General features: G+C 44.8%; 1 protein-coding gene across 1 annotated transcript in view; it reads left to right on the top strand.

Moving 5' to 3' along the window:
* The window catches only part of LOC146042535 (cytoplasmic phosphatidylinositol transfer protein 1-like), a 146,880-nt gene that overhangs the window by 65,406 nt on the left and 61,572 nt on the right, over positions 1-19,902 (top strand). The window contains exon 2 of the mRNA XM_083162587.1: positions 10,732-10,880. Coding sequence (XP_083018713.1) covers positions 10,732-10,880 — 149 coding nt within the window. The remainder of the gene's footprint in view (positions 1-10,731; positions 10,881-19,902) is intronic.

The raw sequence follows: 19,902 nt of genomic DNA, 5'->3' as shown, positions 1-19,902 counted from the left end.
ATTTAACTTGAAATCCCTGAAAATTTATGTTCAAACACTCAAAAGTCCTGGTAAAATTTCATTCATAGTGTAAATGCTAACAAAACAAGTGTCTCTGCAATGATGTTTTCATCAGCAATGGAGTGCTGCATGCATTTGCCATCATTGTGTGATTTTTTTTTTTTTTTTTGGGGGGGGGGCACTCTTCAGCTCCCATTGGCCAAGCAGCGTCCAGTGGTTATAAAGATATTGTCATCATGACTAAGGGCCTGATTCAGACCTGTTCGCTAGGCGGCATATACATGCCGCCTAGCGAACAGGTCAGCGCCGCCCCACCGAACAACTGTCCCCTGCCAACCGCATCCCCTGATGCCGCCCCCTGCCCACAAACTCACTCCTCTGCCGATTAGAGCCCCACAGCAAGTGCCGAAGGTGTTCGTACAGGGGGTCTGCATATGTGCATGTGCAGACCCGACACCATCGAAAACGTGGCCAAAAGCTGACCTGTACGAGCGGGTCTGAATCAGGCTCTAAATTCCCTCCTTCCGACTCTGTAGCCTCTCTTCACATTTAATGTTGATGTTTCTACAATTTTGATATCGCCTCTTCTACTCCGCAATTGTGGAGTCTGTACTGTGCTCCTCGATAGTGGTCTGGTACAGCTCCGCCAGCGGGAGAGACAAAAGGTAGTCAGAACTGCAGAGAAGATCATCGGAGTAGACGTTCCCTCTGTCCAGGACCTGTACCTGTCCAGAGCAAAAAAGCGGGCAACGAAGATAGTCAAGGACCAATTACATCCTGGCCATGGCTTGTTTAACCTGCTGCCCTCAGGCAGAGGCTTCAGGGACATTCCCACCAGAAGCCTAAAAAGTTTCTTCCCTCATGCGGTTCACCGGCTGACACGTGAACTTCTGAACATCTCTCTGTCTAGTCGTGCCATAACCTCCTGCACATTATTTAACACTGTGTCCTCTCGGAATATCGTTCTGCATGACTGTACATGTTCCCCTACCTGTTTATATTGTTTATATTGTATACTGTTTAATTGTTCCCACCCTGGCTGTTGCACAGCAAACCGAAAACAAATTCCGGTACTTATATGTTAGTTGGGCGCCCACTAAGCTATTTGCTTAGTTTCCCGCGTCCGCTCGCCACGCTTCGGGCTCGGTGGCTCGCTGCGCTCGCCACACTATATAAAATCAACTCCATGCCAATATGGATAGTGGGGGTATGAGCGTACTATCTATAGTGGGCGCCCAACTAACATATAAGTACCCAAATTCCTACTATACGCAAGTATACCTGGCCAATAAAGCTGATTCTGATTGTAAATATATTAACATTATGACTACATGCTGTCTTCAGAAGTGACACTTTGCAGTCTATATAGTGAACATCAGTTAAGCTGCCAATTTTCGCCAGTGTTGCCGCTATGCTGTATTGATTTATATTGTTATTTTTGTTTGAGATATATATATATATATATATATATATATATATATATATATGCCCAGGTGTATTGTTTTATCCATGTGTATTGCCTCTAAGAATATGTCTGCTTTACACCATATTTATAATACTGCTTTCACATTGCAGAAATGGGTAATGACACGGTATTTTTAAATGGGACTTTAAACGGGTCTGAGCCTTGAGACCTTTCACATTGCAGGTGAAAACCCTTTTAAAAATCATTTAATACCATTCAAACATTCAACCCGTTTAACCCCCAAGGGACACGTTTCAAGCCATTGAAATAGAGCTGTTCAAACTGCCAAAAAACGGCTTTAAAACGTGTAGGACTCTGCTTTTTAACCGTGTTGAAATACCGGTTAACTTTAACCGGTAAATCAACTCTGGCACTTTCACATTGCAGCCTTAAACGTTTTAAAATGGAAAAAAGTGCGATGTGAAAGGGGTATCAGTGAAGCAGTTTTGTCAATTTCCTCCATTGTACAATTTGTTTGAATATTGAATGGATCATTGGATATTTTTCTTAATGTTTTTATGAATTATTTTTGTCATTCACAAACTTTTTTTTAGTACTATTATTGTTTATAGTATTTACTTATTTAATCGCTCTATATTTTTATTGGAATTCAAATCGAATTTGTCCATTTTTGCCTTATAGATTGTTTAATTCGAATTTTATTTTATCTAGTCGCGAATTGAAGGCAATCTCTCATTATCGCACCTTAGAATAAAACTGTTATATTCATCCCCTCCATTTACACAACACTTTCATGCTGTTAACATTATACAGCTATGTAGCTACAGTTTGTAGGTATGTTGCAAACATGAAAATGACAATCATATGCAATGTTTGCTTTAAGCACCATATAAAGAAAATAGTTAAAAATGTTAACAATTGCTAAAGGACCCTTTTGTATATTACTCATATACTTGGAAATGCTTTAAAAAAAAAAGATTATTGTCAGGGGTGCTCTGCATAACATTACATAAAATACAGTTTTTTTTTACTTTTCATTAAGAATATTCATGGGTAGTTCATTGTTTGAATATTTGCTGTTGCAGTGCCCAAATTAAGGCATCTCTCAGTAGTATATAACTTTTTTTCTTTTGACCAAATAAGTGAAAATATCCTCTGGTGTTTTCTTGCGCACATCACCAGCTCTCTGTAAATTAGTCTATAAATGAACCTGCTGGCTGCTTTCCCAGAAATCAATGCTTGCCTTAGATTTTATACCAAATTTATACTAAAATGAATATAGGTTACCTCCCACCTCCTCTCCTGCATAGGTATGCATTAGTTAATGTCAACGAAAATATTTGGTGCTGAAGCACCCACATCATCAAGAGAGCAAGCGCCTAGGCACCTATATATCTTATACCAGCACCTTGTAGCCATCAATGCTAATTGAACTGCATCCTAAAGCCCCATAAACACTAAGAAATATTACGATGTCGCTCATTTTTGCCCTTTTGACTCAAGCGATATCGTTTATAATATTGCCTATTATGTTCGCTCAATATCCATAATGATGCACCCCTCCATCATCTTTGCTGCATGTTCAATTTAGACTATATCATCAATCAACAATACATAAACCTCACACAGTCAACTGCATTCATCCACACTTCACCACTTATCTAAAATAAAGACACAGACACCATAGCTGGGCTTAAATGGGATGGCTTATTTATTTAAAGCAGGGTGGCCTATTTGCATCTAACTAAATAATTTACCTCCCTGCTCTAAACTAAGGTGGCGGGTAAGAACGGTGATCAGCAATTTATACTATAAAATAACAAAATAATGAAAATAACAAACGGTGAGGATAAGGGCCAACTGCCCTTTTTTCGAGGACCGGCCAGCGTCCTCGACAACTGCACTCCTCAACATTCTGAATGCCAAAGAGGGGCCACCTGCCCCTAAGGTCAGGGGTTGACCATCTGCCTTTGCCCCTGACCCTAACTACCACATAAAGGCAAAGCTAAACTCCACCCTTACACTTCAAAAATTGGGCCACCTGCCCTCATATAACAGCTTCACCTACCAACCGTCTGTCATTAAACTGTAACATACTGCTAAGGACAAAACGTGGACCCACCTGGATTGGTGATGCCCACGTCTCGCCATTACTGTTAAACCACAACTTGAGACCGCTTAAAACAATTCACCGTTCTCCGGCCACCAATAAGCCGCCAAAATTCTCCTCGTAACAAACAACAATCCTTAACAACAAAACAAAGGGATGGGTGGGTGGGCAAGTCTTCAAGCAGAAAGAGGCAGAATCTTCCAGAACCAGAGCATTCAAACCCTTCAAGCTCCTCCTAACCTCCCCAGGGCCAACCAGATTCCAGCATGCAAATCAACCGCCCGCCTCTCCAAACAAGCCGTCACTCCCCCCAGCTCCAACTTGGCAAGCTAAGGATTCCTGCATCAACCTGGTGAGTTTATGCTGCATTTGGCCAGACTAGCTGTCCTCTGCAGTCTTTCCAGGAGCTGGGAGCAGGTGATGTCACAGAACAATATAGTAAACAATATCGTATTCACTATATCGTTTGCATGGGAGCACCAATGAAATCATTAATGATAACGCTCCCACAGGGAATTGGCTAGTGTGTATGGGGCTTAAGAAGAGATTTTTTTAAATTATCTTTGAAAATAAATGTCGGCTAGCCTAAAGTACATGATCATAGGGATGAGCTGGGATCATGTGAATATTCATTAATGTAGGAATAAGTAGTGATCTCCTGTATAAATTACTATTAGGTATCCAAGTTTACACACACACACACACACACACACACACACACACACACCTAGAACACACAGCTCTCAAGGTGACATTGCCAAATCTTAAGCTGGCCATACACTTATACGATTTGAGCCCTTTTCACCCGATTCCAATGGACTGGGCCAAGAAATTGGGCGAAAAGTTCCAAACTCGAATGTGCCTAACCTCCGATTCCGATCCGATGCGCGTTCCCGTACAGTTGCTGAGGTATTGAAGAGCGAGTGCAAATAGCACAAGGGATTATAAACTTCTAGGTTGAGGGTTTGTGGGAGCCTTGCATAATTCAGTTAGGTGAGGAAACAGTTAACAGGTTAGGATGTAGGTGATTTAAATAAGGGGAGTGTCAGGGAGGGGTTAAACGGACATTTTGTGAGAGGCAATAGAATATTCCATCTCTTTCTCTGGAATTTTTCCCACTCTCCCTCCCCAAGTCACCTTTTTGTCCACACCCGTTTTTTCTTTTTCTTTGCCGGTTGGGGTTTGTCAACCTATATTTGTGGCGGGAAGGAACGGCAGTAACAGTGGCTATTGCGCTGCTGTTTTTAGGGTGCGCTCTTTGCCCAATACATTGTATAAAGTGGCTTATCTACTGGGGGCCATTGGGGTTTGGCTGTCTGGCCGGCTCTATTATGGTGTATTGGGGAGAGAGTTGGAGACCCGACATTTGTTGGCGTTGCCAATAAATTAAAGAATATCATGTCGTTGACATGCGTGTCGGTGTTAAGTCGTAAGGTCACTGGGGTCTGGCCGTTCTTTCTTATTGCCACCATATTTAGTTTAAAGATTTAAATAAATTCTGGTTGACCAATTTTAAAAGGCATTTCAGTTGTCCGCGTGTTTATTTCTAGTTATGATAATTAATTAGTGTTAAGATTATTATGCAATGATGTCACACAACACACATCTACCAATAGAAAGTTTATGCATCTGAGGCTGCATGCGATACTTGGATTAGTGTATTGGGCTTTTATGCATTTATCTAGTATCTAAAAATAAAGCTATTAGACCACATAGCAACAATGGGACAACGTGACAATGCGACAGAGCAACAAATTTTGAAAACATAATTTTTTTGGTTGCAACAATTGTTTGATAGAAGGAAACATGTAATCAGAGCTTTTGTATATTTTCTAAATAGCATTTTTGGTCTATTTTTACAAATTGGACCCCGCAAAGCCGGGGGACCGTGCTTATATCTATACTAGTAAGCCTGCTCAAAGCAAATGCTCCAAAGCTAGTTAATGTAGTCTACTAGCTTTGGAAGCAAGTAGATCTAGACTCATTTGCTGCCAACACACTGTTTCGGGGTCACACAGACACTAGACATCTATATATATATATATATCCCTGAACTGACGACAGGGCCCCCGTGCTCCGAAACGTTTTCTGCCACGCACATGGATTGAATTCCTTTTTGCTTCACCACCTACCTCAGTCTCCGAGTGCCGCTTATTCATCACTGTATATATATACAAGGGGGTGGGGGGCGGCGGCACTCGCAAATAAAGTAAGACCACACCAGGCTGGTGACCAACCTTTCGAGGCGGGTTGCCTCTTTATCAAGGTGCTCGAAAAAAAGTGAAAAACATCCCCCCAAACATTCTGTTACCTTCTGTTTTTGTGCATGTGTGAGAAAGAGATGTAGTTTCACTCTCTGACAGCAGATGGCAGTGTTTTGGAGAAACTAGACATTATATACTAGATGATATACCTATACTATCACTCTGGTTGTTCTGTGTGAGCTAAGTGAGCCATCTGTGCAGGCCACGGATGCCCCTGTAACCCTCTTCCTGTCACCCTCTGGCTCTTCCTGTCACGTGCTGGCGTGTTGCATATTGTGAACTTGGCATGGCGCGGAAGAGGGGGCCCAAATGATATTTTTGCACCTGGGTTAACCACCCACAAGTTCCGCCACTGATTATTATCCTTTATTTATATGGTACCACAAAGGTTCTGCAGCACCTAACAAAGTACAAGAAAACAGCAACTTAAATTACAAAACATTGTACGTCAAGTACATGGTTTAAAAGCATTGATGCAACAGTGGGCATTGTTCTCAAATAAGTAGCCGGTTGTCAGAAACTGATGGTTAGGTACCATTGAAAGGAACTATGGAGTAGTAGATGACAGACTAAGTAAGACAAGGGATAGCATGAGTAATGAAGACCCTGCTTGTGACATCTTACATTGAAAACAGAAGGGGGAGGGGGGTTTGGTGACACAGATAGAGTAGACAGTAAGCATGGGACAGAGGCTTGGGATGAGAGGTGGTTAGCTTTGATGAAGAAGTGAGTCCTAAGAGACTGTTTGAAGTTTGTAGAGAGGTGGAGTATCCGAGAGGGAAAGAATTCCAGAGGTAGGGAGCAGTGCAGTAATGGAAGCGCAGTTGACAGCAGAGAAGGCTTTATGGAGCGATGATGGAAATACAGTCAACTCAGCATCATGCATTAATGTAGAATTTGCATGTTCTTCCCCATGTTTGTGCATGTTGCCTACATGTGTTCTGTTTGTATTTCCCACAGTCCAAAGACATTCTTCTCTCTAATCTGGCCTTGGTGTGTGTCTTGCTGGTAGAAAAATGAGCTCAAATTCCACTAGTGCAAATAATGTACCTTCATGAAACCTGATTATTTGTACAGTGCTGCTTAATGTGTTACTGCAGATAAAGAATAATAATAATACAGGGTTGCCGACTTTTTCTGTCTCCTCTCCGGGAGAAGCCCGGAGAGGAGACTTCCAACTGCAGTTCGGGGGGCGGGGCTTGAGCCATACATCATTAAGCCCCGCCCCCAGGATGTTAAAAACCCCAATTCACGGATCTCCGTGGAGGGGGCGGGGCTAAAATGACGCGATTTTTAGCTCCGCCCCCTCCTCTGAGACCCGCGGATTGACGGGTTTCAATCCAAAGGTATGGGGGAAGACGCCACAATCGGGGGGTGGCGTGGGGGTCCCCCGGAATCCGGGAGGGTTGCCCACCTTTCCGGGGGGCCGGGAGGAGGACCCGATTTTCGGGATCCTCCCGGTAATTCCGGGAGGGTCGGCAACCCTGTAATAATAATAACGATGATTAACGTCTGATACTGAGTTACGTTCTGTTTCAAGCCTTATGAGGATTTAGATATATACCATATATCTACTGTTCAGGTATACACTAGTTACTTCCCACCTTCTCACTAATGGGTTAAGCTTTTTAACATAACAATAAATTGAAACCTTATTTTTCTTTCTTTCTTCTTTGTATTTTTAAAAAGAGCAGCAGTGGGCGAGAACCCTGTATTTTTTCCCAGCGGTTCGCTAGATTAGGATCATTGTAGCATTTTCATAAAAAACGTAATTACATGGTAGGAGAACCCTTTAACTACTACTCTCTCGCTCCATTGTTCCCTCACCAAGCTTGACTTTAGTAGCAGTGCTCCAGCCAGCTGAAACTAATGGTGCTTGTCTGGACAAGAGAATGATGTGAACTCCCACGCATTCCTACTTTGCCTATGAGAGAGACAGTGTCTAACAAGTTAGCATGACCCAGATTCACACCTGTGAAAACGTGTTGCTATACATTACAGTGCTAGTCTTACGGTGTCATTTCACATATATATTAGAAAAATGCATGTCAAATACAGTCTGATGCTGTCAGCAACACTAAAGTATATGTATGCATTGTAATCCAGCTCTATTGTTTGAAATGTATGTATCATGTATGATAAAAACGATGACTGGGGAGCTCAGGGGTTGGAAACATTTGATCCTCTCCTAGCTTGGTAGAACTCCCCCTCCCCCCTCCCCCCCAGGGCAGGCGACAGGGGGGGTCAAAGGGGACACTCGTACCGGGCCCCGACCAGTTGAGGGGCCCCAAGACTTTGAGGGACTCAGGGTCTGAAAGCATGGCTGCCTAATCACTTGTCTGGCTACCTGTACTAATGAGTTTAACGACATCATGCAACACACTAAACCACACAACGCACAATGCTGTGCCCTCCCATCTCTGCCCACCCGTATTATATTGCATTTTAAATATTAATTATCTATTTACTTCTAATAATAAAAAAAATACATTCAATATGCAATGTAATAAGAATCCGCGTTCGGCGTTGGGGGGCCCCCCGAGATATCAGTGTTCCGGGCCCCGAGATTTCTGTTGCCAGCCCTGCTCCCCCCCCCCCACACACACACACTCTTATCCTTTTATGTGCTGCAGGCACTACCAATTTTCCTCACCCCAAAGAATATTCATCCAATTAATACAATCCAATTAATACAAAGTTTTGGTCATTTGTATGGCGGGGCAGCATCAAGGAAGTTGCATCTACCTACATGGATTTTAAGCTGAAAGCCGCTCAAACTTGGTGAGCGGGGAAAGCCATTCATCTGCTTGTTTTACCAGCAGATGAGTGGGTTTATGGACGGCTTTACATAGCGCTGTGCTATGCAAAGCCCCCCCTCCCTTACTGACATTGCCAGGCGGGGGGGAAAGCCGCTCAGTGTGTATGCCCATAGGAAAGTTTTATTGGAAGTTTGCCATCATTGGAGCAATCACAGATCTATCATGGCTTGTGTCGGACCCAATGATATACTCAAATCCTCCTGGGAGATCCTCCCATTACATTGCCTGGTGGATGAGACCTAGACATCTTTTTCTTGTACCTTTTGTTTTTAAGTGTGTCTCATTTACATTAATATTCAATCATTATGTATGTGTTTGTACTCTACACAAATCCCGAGGTCAATGAATGCCTGTATATTGTGGTGGATGCTCATGGAAATGTGCTGGGGCATGTTTTGCATTTCTCATCACTGTGTGTAATATTTGATGTGCTTGACTCATGCTTATGTCACGCAAACTTGTATACAGTGTTTTTAATTTAATAAAATAGAACTGTATTAAGAATAGGAATGCTGGGTATATGCCTGATCTTCACATCCAATGAACTTTTTGACCTGAATGAAAGAGTGATGATCAGATCAGTGTTGACTCTACACACTGTGGAATTTGTAGCTCGGATTGTGCTGTATTCAGATGTCTTCAGCAGGTTGTGGAAGTCAGGAATGAGGGGTGTGGATTGGTTGGTCAACCTAAAGATGGTCGACAGTCATTAGGTCAACACCACTAGGTCAACATACTGCAAGGTCGACATGGGTCTAGGTCGACATGGGACAAGGTCGACGGCTCATTAGGTCGACATGGTCTAGGTCGACAGTTAAAAGGTCGACATGGGGTTTTTCACAGTTTTTTTTTACTAGAATGTAGACACAGTCGACATGGACACAGGATTAAGTGCACCGCGTCCCCTCGCATTGCTCGCTATGCTTCTGGCATGGTGACAAGCGCACTATTTTATTCTGCCACTACACCCTAGTGGATGGTAGGGCATGAAATACTACCTGTCAGCACATGTCTGCTCAAAAAAACTGTGAAAAACCCCATGTCGACCTAGACCATGTCAACCTAATGCTTGTGTCGACCTAATGACCTGTCGACCTTGTTTCATGTCGACCTTGCAGTGGCGTAGCTACGTTTTGGGCGCCCCCCCGCCGTTAAGGGGGGGTGCCCCCCTGTCGCCGCCGCCCCGCCGAGCACCCCTACCCCGCCGCCCATGCAAACCCCCCCTCAATCCCCCACAGCCTTACCTATCGCGCTGGTCCCGGCGGCTCCGTTCTTCTGCTGAGGACCACCAGAAAATGGCCGCCCCCATACAGCAGACAGTTTCAGAGAACTGTGTGCTATATGGGGGCGGCCATTTTGTGGTGGTCCTCAGCAGAAGAACGGAGCCGCCGGGACCAGCGCGATAGGTAAGTCTGCGGGGGATTGAGGGGGGGTTTAACTATAGCACTGCAGCCCCCGGCGCCCTCACATGCACAGCGCCCCAACGCGGTGGCGGGGGCTGCGGTGCTATAGTTACGCCCCTGACTGGTGTCGACCTAATGACTGTCGACCAACTGACCGTATCCCGGAGTGAGATAGATCCCAACCTTCCTATCTGACTGTTGTTGGACAGTTTTAAGTCATGCAGGAAAATGTTTTGTGGAAAAGAGGGGGGTTTTGCTGCACTTTAAGAATACAGTGATAACATTTAAATTATAAAAAAATACTTAATGTTAATTAAAAAAAAAAAAAAAATTAAGAATACATAGATATATCATGCTGATGTAGTATGGAAACTATTACAAAATATACCCGTCTTCTCCTTAGCCAGTTGATATATGAAGCAGTAGTTGGTGGCGGGTAAGATGGAAAAATATCCACAGTTTGTGGATGTTATTGGTTGGCTGATCAATAATGGCATCTGGGTGTAGTGGGGACTGGAGTATGCACCTCTCCACCCACGCGTTTCGCTGTGTTAGGGTACAGCTTTTTCAAGGAAAATGCTCGTGCATGCACACTCTACAATTATCCATCCGACCATGCAGTTATCCCTTATAATTGTATTGTGTGTAACCAGCTGATGCAGTTGTACCATGGACATATTTTATTAACAAATGTCTCTTCTCTGTGTAGTACAAGATCGGACAGCTTTACATGATCAGCAAACACAGCCATGAACAAAGTTCGGATGGAGAAGGAGTAGAGGTTATCATCAATGAGCCTTATGACGATCCTGTCCATGGTCAAGGACAATATACAGAGAAGAGAGTCTACTTGAACAGGTTTGATACTTTAAGAGATATTGCTGGTTCCACAAAACACATGAATGCCGCAATGGTATACACAGCTTAGAATTATTTTGATATTAATAACTAATTGGACAAACTATTTCAGCTAGTCATACAATGGAGCTACCGAAAAGGCCACCAAATATTTATCTAGAGCCAATTCCCTCTCTCTAGCCACTTGCTGAGTGAATTTGCTCCTGTTTGTCCACATATTTTATGATTGGAAACCACAAGCACTGGGTTGACTAAATAATTTGAATTCATCAATGTGGATGACTCCATGAGTATGTGTATGACCCCCATGCACTGATTTGAGCACCATTTAAACTAGTGATAACAAGAATATCACTGTTTGTTAAATATGCCCCTAAGAATCAAATACTTTCAAAATTGACCAACTATAAAATGACTATTAGCCGGTCAACCAATGAGAAGCTATGCTACAATATCTGTGTTTTCTCGCATGTACAACTTGCTGTGTAGAAAGAACTGCATTTTCTAGATTTGAAATTGAGACCTGCTCAACATTAATCTTTTATAAAGGTGTTCAGATAATGTGACTAACATGTCTACCTTTGTGGAGGAGCTCTATAGTGTAGTACAGGGCTTGACAATTTTTTTTAAATCTAGGAGCCAGGACGAAAATGTAGGAGGCAGACAAGCTTAGGGTGCCCATACACTGTGCGATTGGCACTGTTCATTTTTATTTACATCAGATCACAACTATTTGTAAACGCATGCAATGTGCTACAATAGCGTGTATTTTGAACTGGATGTGATCTAGTTCAAAAAGAACATGCTGCACATACTTTTTGTACCATGCAATGCTCAGAAGAGCACATCGCCTCTCACGGTACAAATCGTACAATAATCTACCCTCCAACATGACCCATTCCATTAGGTACAAAATGCTCTGTTTCTGGACTTCCCTGCCAGTGGCAGTTACAGAGGTTGGACTCCAGCACAGACCAAAATTCAAAGAGGGGGGTCACATCAACTGCCAGTGAGTCCAGGACAGTGATGCTTGGGGTGGCAGTAGGCGTGGCTCCCCTTTTTTAATAGTGGACTGTGCTGCAGCCCCACTTCTGTAACTGCCACTGGTATGGAAGTCCAGAAAGAGAGCTTTTTGTACCTAATGGAATGGGTCGTGTTGGAGGGTACGCAATATAATGGGCACCATATCTCACCCACAGGGGAGATGGAGAGACTGTCAGGGAGAGGGAGGAAAGAGAGGGAGGGGAAAGGAACTAGGGGCAGAGAGGGGTGAGGTGGGTGGGTGAGGGTTTAGAGAAAAATGGGGCAGGTGGGGGAGGGGGGACAGCAGGGGAGAGAGGGTGACACACTGGGTGGGTGAGAGAACAGGAGAGAAAAAAGGGGATGGGAAGAGAGTGAAAAAAGAGGAAAGATTGGGTGGGGGGAGAGAGGGATGAGATGAGAAGGGGAAGGTGACAGGGGTGAGGTAACTGCTCGAGAGGGGGGGCATGATACAGCGTGAAGTGCAAGGGGACGAAAAGGTGAGGTGATGGGGGCGGGGAGGTGAGGTGAACAGGGGTTACTTGAGAGGGGGTGAGACAACAGGGGGCGATAGAGAGGGTAAGGTGGTGGAGGTGATAAGGGGCAAGAGGGAGTGAGAGGATGGGGATGAAGTGAAAGGGGAAGAGTGTATTGGGTGGGTAGGTGAGGCAAGTCTTCTCACCAGCATCCGCGGGTCTCCTGGTCCCCAGCACCAGCCACTGCTCAGCTACTGGTCCATCCCCTGGCCGCTGCTCAGCACCTACTACCTTATTATCCCCTGCTCCCCAGTGCCAGCCGCTGCTTGGCTGGGGGTTGGGAATCTGCTGCCCTGTTTAGGAGGGGGGGGCTTTATCCGCTGCCGCTGCTCAGTTTAGGAGAGGGTGGGTGGGTTGGGCAGCGCTGCCATGCTGCTGCACTCTTAGGAGCGGGGGGTTCAAGCAGCTACACACTTAGCAGAGGGGGACCGGGGCGGTCAGCACTGGCCGCTCCATGCTTAGGAGAAGGGAGGTGTCGTGCAGCGTTCCCCTCGCTGTGGTTGCACGGAGGATGGGTCGGGCAGCGCTGTGGCTGGCGGCTGCACACTTAGCAGAGAGTGGGGCGATCAGCGCTACACGTGCTGCCGCTGCAATCTTATAAGAGGGTGGAGGGGGGATTCGGGCAGCACTACCCGCGGTGTTGCTGCACTGAGGGGGGCGGTCAGCGCTGCATTCTGGGGGGGGGGGGGGGGGGGGGGGGGGGGGGGGGGGGGGGGGGGTGGGGGGGTGGGTGCTCGAGCAGCGCTGCCCGCACTGCTGCTGTGCTGTTCTGTTAGGAGGGGAGAGGGGGCAGGCACCGGCTCACCATGGCCAGATTCTGCTTCCTCACTCGGGCAAAGAAAAAAAATCTGGTCGCCGGGAAGCAAAATCTGGTCGCCATTGCGACCTGGCGCCTGGGATTTGCGGAGCCCTGGTGTAGTAGTTAAAATTGACATTCTTATATATCTTCTAAAGTACTAAGTGAAAATTAAATCAGGCTGATTTGTTTTATATTGAAGTGCGGGGCATGGCTTTGGTGGTCCTAGGTTTTTAGCTAATACAGTATGTGGATATTTTTAGGCCCCAATATGTTGTGGGCTCTGCTATAATTAATGTACTCCCAACGGACCAATTAATATGTTCTGGATGCCCAATTAGACCTGGGGCAAACAATTACTTACCCCCATAGTGTATTTGACAGACTGATAGATTGTTGAAGTCGCATGTAGGTATGTACCTGAAATGTGTGAAATTGCTGATTTATCTGTGTTTCTTTTAGTCCTTTTCAAGTTGCCTTAAACCTTTATGAGCCATTGCATGCTTCTGGTATATCGCAGTGATGACACTTAAGTAGACAAATAAGGCCTTAAATACCCCCCATTCCTAAAAAAATGGTTCCTTTATTTTTGGTAATTTTTGTTTTAGTACATAAAGCATTATACCTCGTACACCAAAATGTTGAAATGAGCTCTAATTCAATATTGTGATCTAGTACCTGATGGAAAGGTAGTTTTGTAAATTGAAATGGATTTTAATGGCAGCCGTCATCACACTAGAGCAGGCTTGCCTACCCTCCCGGAATGGCCGGGAGCCTCCCGGAAATCGGGTCCTTCTCCCGCCCCCCCCCCGGGAAGGTGGGCAAGTCTCCCGCATTCTGCTAATTGCCCCCGATCCCCCCTTGCCCGCTGGTGTAATTACCTGAAATGAGAGGGGCGGGGCTAAAATGAAGTGGCCGTGGCATTTCACGTCATTTAAACCCCGCCCCCTCTCTGCGGCCCGCGAATCACAGATTTTTCCGACATGGGGGGGGGGGGGGGCGCGGCCAAGTGATGTCAGACTTGCTCCCGCCCCCCTGACGTGTTGCCTCTCCGGGCTTCTCCCGGAGAGGTGAAATTAAAAGTAGGCAAGTATGCACTAGAGCCTACTCACTACATTTATTAATAATGTCCATTTCATTGGACAAGGGGTCATAAAGGGTTAAGGCCTATACCATAGATTGGAGCTCCAAATAGAATGAAGAAACAGCCCCATAGTGTCGCATTACTGTAATTCAATCAGTATTTAATAAACACAAACTAAGCGCTACATATACAAACAGAAAAAGTAAAATCAGCTTATCTTAGTATGTGGAAAATCCATCCAGCTGGCTGGCTCCTACACTTTCCAGAGTCTTCAGTTAAAGTAAATGTAGTGTAAAATAAACAAGTCCCAGATAATCTAATCAGCAGTCCAAAGACATAATTTCTAATAGGAGAAAGCAATAAGGAAATATTCCTATGCGTTTCATTTTTAAATTGACTCCCCAAGAGTGTATCGCTACACCACCATCATAAGATCAGGGAAGTACTGGCAGCTGATATTTTCTCCCTTTACTTATCTCATTTACTTGAGCACAAAGCAAAATCATTAGATCTGATGGAAGATTACATAGATATATCTTTCCCGACAGCATTGAACAGGGATCTCGGCCAAACGGACCCGATTTTAGAATCAGTCGGGCCCGTTCTTCCAAGAACAGCCGTGGATTTTTGAGCTCTCGGCCGCAGCTCCATGGTTGTATCTGGTGGCCACACTCCCTTTTCGGCGTTCGGCAGGTGGGATGAAGAATCCCACCTGCCGATTCCTCATCGGGCAGACCAAGAACAGGACAGGGTCACGGCTGTCGGACCAGCAGGACAATTGTGACCCGGGATTGAATATCCCCCTATATATGAAAATATAACATTTGGGTTAGAGTACTTTTAGACATTGATTTATGTAGCCTGGTTCTAGCACACTCCTTCTATTATGGCTTTCCTCCAGACCCTGTCTCTTGTAATGACAACTGATGATAAATGAAAACCCAACACAAATATATATACAAAAAGAATGTTTCACAAGAACACAAAGGACAGACCTGTCCCCTGATTTTAATTGTGCATGCTGGATCAACCAGTCCTTGGCAATAAGCTTGTTTGCTAGCGCTGGTTCCAAGTTGTAGTACACATAATCTTTCACTTGCTTCGTTTAATAGAGCATTTCATTAAAACAAATATGGTTTGTCCGACATGCTTCATGTCTCAAAGATGGCATGCTTGGCAAGTATTCTATTTGTTGTGTCATCTAATCAGTGTGTGCTACTCTTTGTTTTCAATTGATCTTTCTTGAGTTTATTTCAGTACTGTAATCAATATGGCGGTGCACACTTTTATGTATAATGCTAAATATGCAAGAAGCAAACACTACGGTAATAATAATGTATGGTAATGTTTACATACAGCAAAGTAAACATTATAAGCAGAACATTTGTAAATGTGTGTGTGTGTGTGTGTGTGTGTGTAGACCTGGCATATGTATAATGGGTTCAAGGTGTGTATGAGTATGCGTGTGTGAATGTATGTAAAGTATGCATGTGTAGCTCTAGCGTATGTATAATGGGTACAAGGTGTGTATAGGTGTATATATGTGTGTGTGAATGTATGTGCAGGATGCATGTGTATTTATAATGGGTGCAAGGTGTATCTATAATAAAGGTGTTTATAGGTGTATAATTGTGTCCGTGTGAATGTGTGTGGAGGATGCATGTGTAGCACTGTTTAATGGGTTTACACTAACTAAATGGATTGACACAGGAACAATAGTAAAGTATTAGGATTAATATTGATATAGAAAAACCAACATAGGACCGTTCTTAAAGAACAAGCTAACAGGGTACAGGGTTGATGGTGCTCCCAAAGTAGTTCAGCAAAGCACCTGAAAATAGGAGTATGTGTCAGATGGACAAAGGAAGAACACAGAGGGTTTTGGGGGCATACTTTATAGTATTCCTTTCATAAATTACTATAAAGTGTGTGTGCCCCAAAACCCTCTATGTTCCTTCTTTCTCCATCTGAGACATACCCCTAGTTTCAGTATGTATAATGGGCGCAAGGTGTGTATATTTGAATGTATGTGCAGGATTCATGTGTAGCACTGGCGTATCTATAATGGGTACAAGGTGTGTATATGTGTATAAGTGTGTGTGCGAATGTATGTAGAGGATGCATGTGTAGCACTGGCGTATCTATGATGGGTACAAGGTGTGTATAAGTGTGTGCCTGTGAATCTATGTGCAGGATTCATGTGTAGCACTAGTGTATCTATAATGGGTGCAAGGTGTGTATATCCCCTGGCAGGGGATGGCGCTGGCGACGCCAGCCGTCAATCCACCGAGGGTTTTGGGGGCATACTTTATAGTAATTTATGAAAGGAATACTATAAAGTGTGCCCCAAAACCCTCTATGTTCCTTCTTTCTCCATCTGAGACATACCCCTAGTTTCAGTATGTATAATGGGTGCAAGGTGTGTATATGTGCATAAGTGTGTGTGCGTGTGAATGTACAGATGGAGTACTTCCCATCCTGGCAGGGGATGGCGCTGGCGACGCCAGCCGTCAATCCACCGCCAGCACCATATCGATGGCGAGAAGGGGACGCGCGCGCACGAGAGGTGCGCGCATCCCCTTCCGATGGCGCTTCCAGCCGCTCCCCCGGGTCACCGCCGGCTTGTCCGCAGTAACCCGGGGTCCCCGCCGCCTGCCCGCACCCCCCCCCCCCCTAACCTCCCCTAACCCTGTCCGTCTCCCTGAGGCGGAGACGCACAGGGTTTCCGTCGCGCTGGCGACTGAGACTGAGGCGCGCGTGCGCGTGAGACGCACGCGCGTCTCATTATGATGGATGGCGAGGCTGCTGGCGGATCGCCAGCAGGGACGTTCTGGCGATCCACCAGCAAGGATGTAGCAAGGTGTTTATATGTGTATAAGTGTGTGCGTGTGAATGTATGTGCAGGATGCATGTGTAGCACTGGCGTATCTATAATGGGTGCAAGGTGTGTATACTATATGTGTATAAGCATACCTCTCAATGGCCCTTATTCCGATCTAAGCGGTAACGGCCGCTTGCGGGCGTTCCGCCGATGTTTTCGCTCTGCGCATGTGCAGAGGGCACTCTGCGCATGTGCAGGCGAAATCGCCGCACAATTTTTTTTACCGCCACAAAGGGGGTGGATAGGGGCGTGAGGGGCTACTTAGCCTCATTTCCCTATGCATACGCCCCGCGTTTCATGGGCGTTCCCATGCAAACGCGGGGCGTACGCATGGTAATGAGGCTGTGACGCATGTGTTGGGGGCGGGCATCTGACATCGCCGGATGTCAGCTGCCCGCCCCCATACATGCTTTCACACGGACAAGTGTCCGTGAGGTCTATGGTTGCGGGAGCTGGTGGAGCGTGCGGCCCTGCCTTCGATGGTCGGCGACCATCGAATGCAGGGGGCTGCTCCAAGATGGTGGAGGCGTATCCCCCGCCATTTTCATGCGGACCGCCACATGTCCGCGTACGGACGGCCGTGGCGATCCGTATGGAAGGCGGGGATTCGCCTGCACGGTCGGAGCCGCATATGCGGCTCCGGCCGCACCAAGCAGAATAAGGGCCAATATTTTTTGTGTGGCCATGCCATACCTTATCATCTTAAGGGATGATCTAAGTTCAAAGATGGGTTTAATCGGATGAGCCCTTAAGGGTGCTGTCATAAAGGTCCATGCTATGTCTGTTGTTTTCATGCATTGTGATATGTCGTTGGAAAGCTTATCACTTTCTGAATACAACACAATAATCAGACTTTCTTAAGTCGGCCTTCTAAAGGCTTATAAGGGTCCATTAAATGAAAAACATTTTCACTTTACAAAAATTTTGACAAACTGAAATTAATAAACGACTCATCGGCAGAGTGGTGTGTGAATCAGACACTGTAGATATCCTTGTGAAATCCATGTGAGATCGATCCACCAGTCAGTTCTTTTTCTGTTGATTCCTGCATTGTTTCTTGCAGATTATTCATAGATGCTGACACGGCCCCTCTTATTTTATGTTCAAGTTTCTTGTGTTTTATGTTAGGAAAGCGACCCTGTGGTCTTCCAGCCATTGTAATCGCAGATTCAAAGAAAATCAATGGTTGAGTCTCAGTTTAACGCAAGGATTTATTTGGAATTTAGAGCATCAGCCTACATGCTTTGGTAACAATGCTTTTAATCATAAATCAAACATTAGCAAACAATAACAGTTGGAATTTTAAAAAGACTTAAAATGCTTGAAAGACATTAAGTAACAGTATAAGGGAATAGCAGCAATTGCGGTGGGAGTGCATTAAGCATATTACATCAATCCAACACCTCAGTTTGTTCCACTCATGGTGAGTACACTGTGCTTGTGATGTCAATAGCAGACATCACAAAGACTCTGACTCACTCTCTTGTAGAAGTGAAGTCTGAAAATCTGCTAAAACTTGCAAAACATAAATATAGAAAAAGTAATCCTTTACCCAGTTAACATTTGACTAGTGACGTGCATAGGTGCTTGTCCAAGTCAATCATTCACAGAGTTCAATCTGAATATATGTCCCAAACATTACATTTCAGGGATACTGCAAAGTCATTTAATCTGTTAAGGGATGACAAGTATATTTACCAAAAATGTTTTATTACTGTATATACTGAATAACCGCACCTAGCGGAAACTACTGTATAGGATAAATAATGCTACTGTACCCGTAACCCATGGGCTCATTGCTTGTGTAGAGGACATAAAGGGTGAAATTTAATAGGGTGAGAGAATCAGAAAGTGAGAGATTTGGTAAGAAATCTCCAGGTTTTTTTTAAAGCGGTAATCATTTACACTGCAAAACCAGTATGATTGCCGCTTTAAAAAAAGTGGAGATTTCTTACCAAATCTATCACTTTCTGATTCTCTCATCTTATTAAATTTCCCCCAAAAAAGGTAATTTGGTAATTTCTACAAACCTTAGATATTGCAATGGATAGCTAATCATAGAATATTATGGTTCCTATTTATTCAGACATAAATCCTGCAAATACATATTTTTTAAACTTTTTGGCAAGTTTAACTTTAAACGCTGTTGATTATTCTTTCACTAAAACACTTTCGCTCTTTCCAGTGTATCGCTGTTCCCATAGCTCTGTGTGGGGAGAGTGATATGGAGCTATTTAACATGCTCTCAGAAGCTCAGCTTTTCAGGGATTATCTCTGTTCAGTAGTGCTATTGTCAGATGGCATGAGTGGGCTCTGCCTATACAGAATCCATGCCAGGAGAGGGGTTTTCTGATCCCTCCCTTTAGGTCTCCTCCTTTGCATTTATGTATTCACAGGTTTAAAATAAAGCCAATTGGCACATGCATCAAAACCTGGAGAGAGATAAAGGGGAGAGTGATAAAGTAACAGCCATTCAGCTCCTAACTGCCATGATACAGGCTGTGTTTGAAAAATGACAGGAGCTGTTTGTTTGGCACTTTCTCAACAGTTTATCTCTCTGTACTGTGCAGACAGCAGCGGAGGTAGGGAGGAGGTGAATGGATGCCTGTGTGCGGCATTCATTCACCTCAGGGTGCTAGGGGGTGCACGGAGGCTGGGGGCAGCCCAGCAGCTTACCTTGGGGCTGGGCTTGCCCCCAGCGCGGC

This window comes from Crinia signifera, chromosome 19 (genome assembly GCF_055691185.1).
Source record: "Crinia signifera chromosome 19, ASM5569118v1, whole genome shotgun sequence".
Classification (NCBI taxonomy): domain Eukaryota; kingdom Metazoa; phylum Chordata; class Amphibia; order Anura; family Myobatrachidae; genus Crinia; species Crinia signifera.
This window is presented reverse-complemented; position numbering and strand designations above follow the sequence as displayed.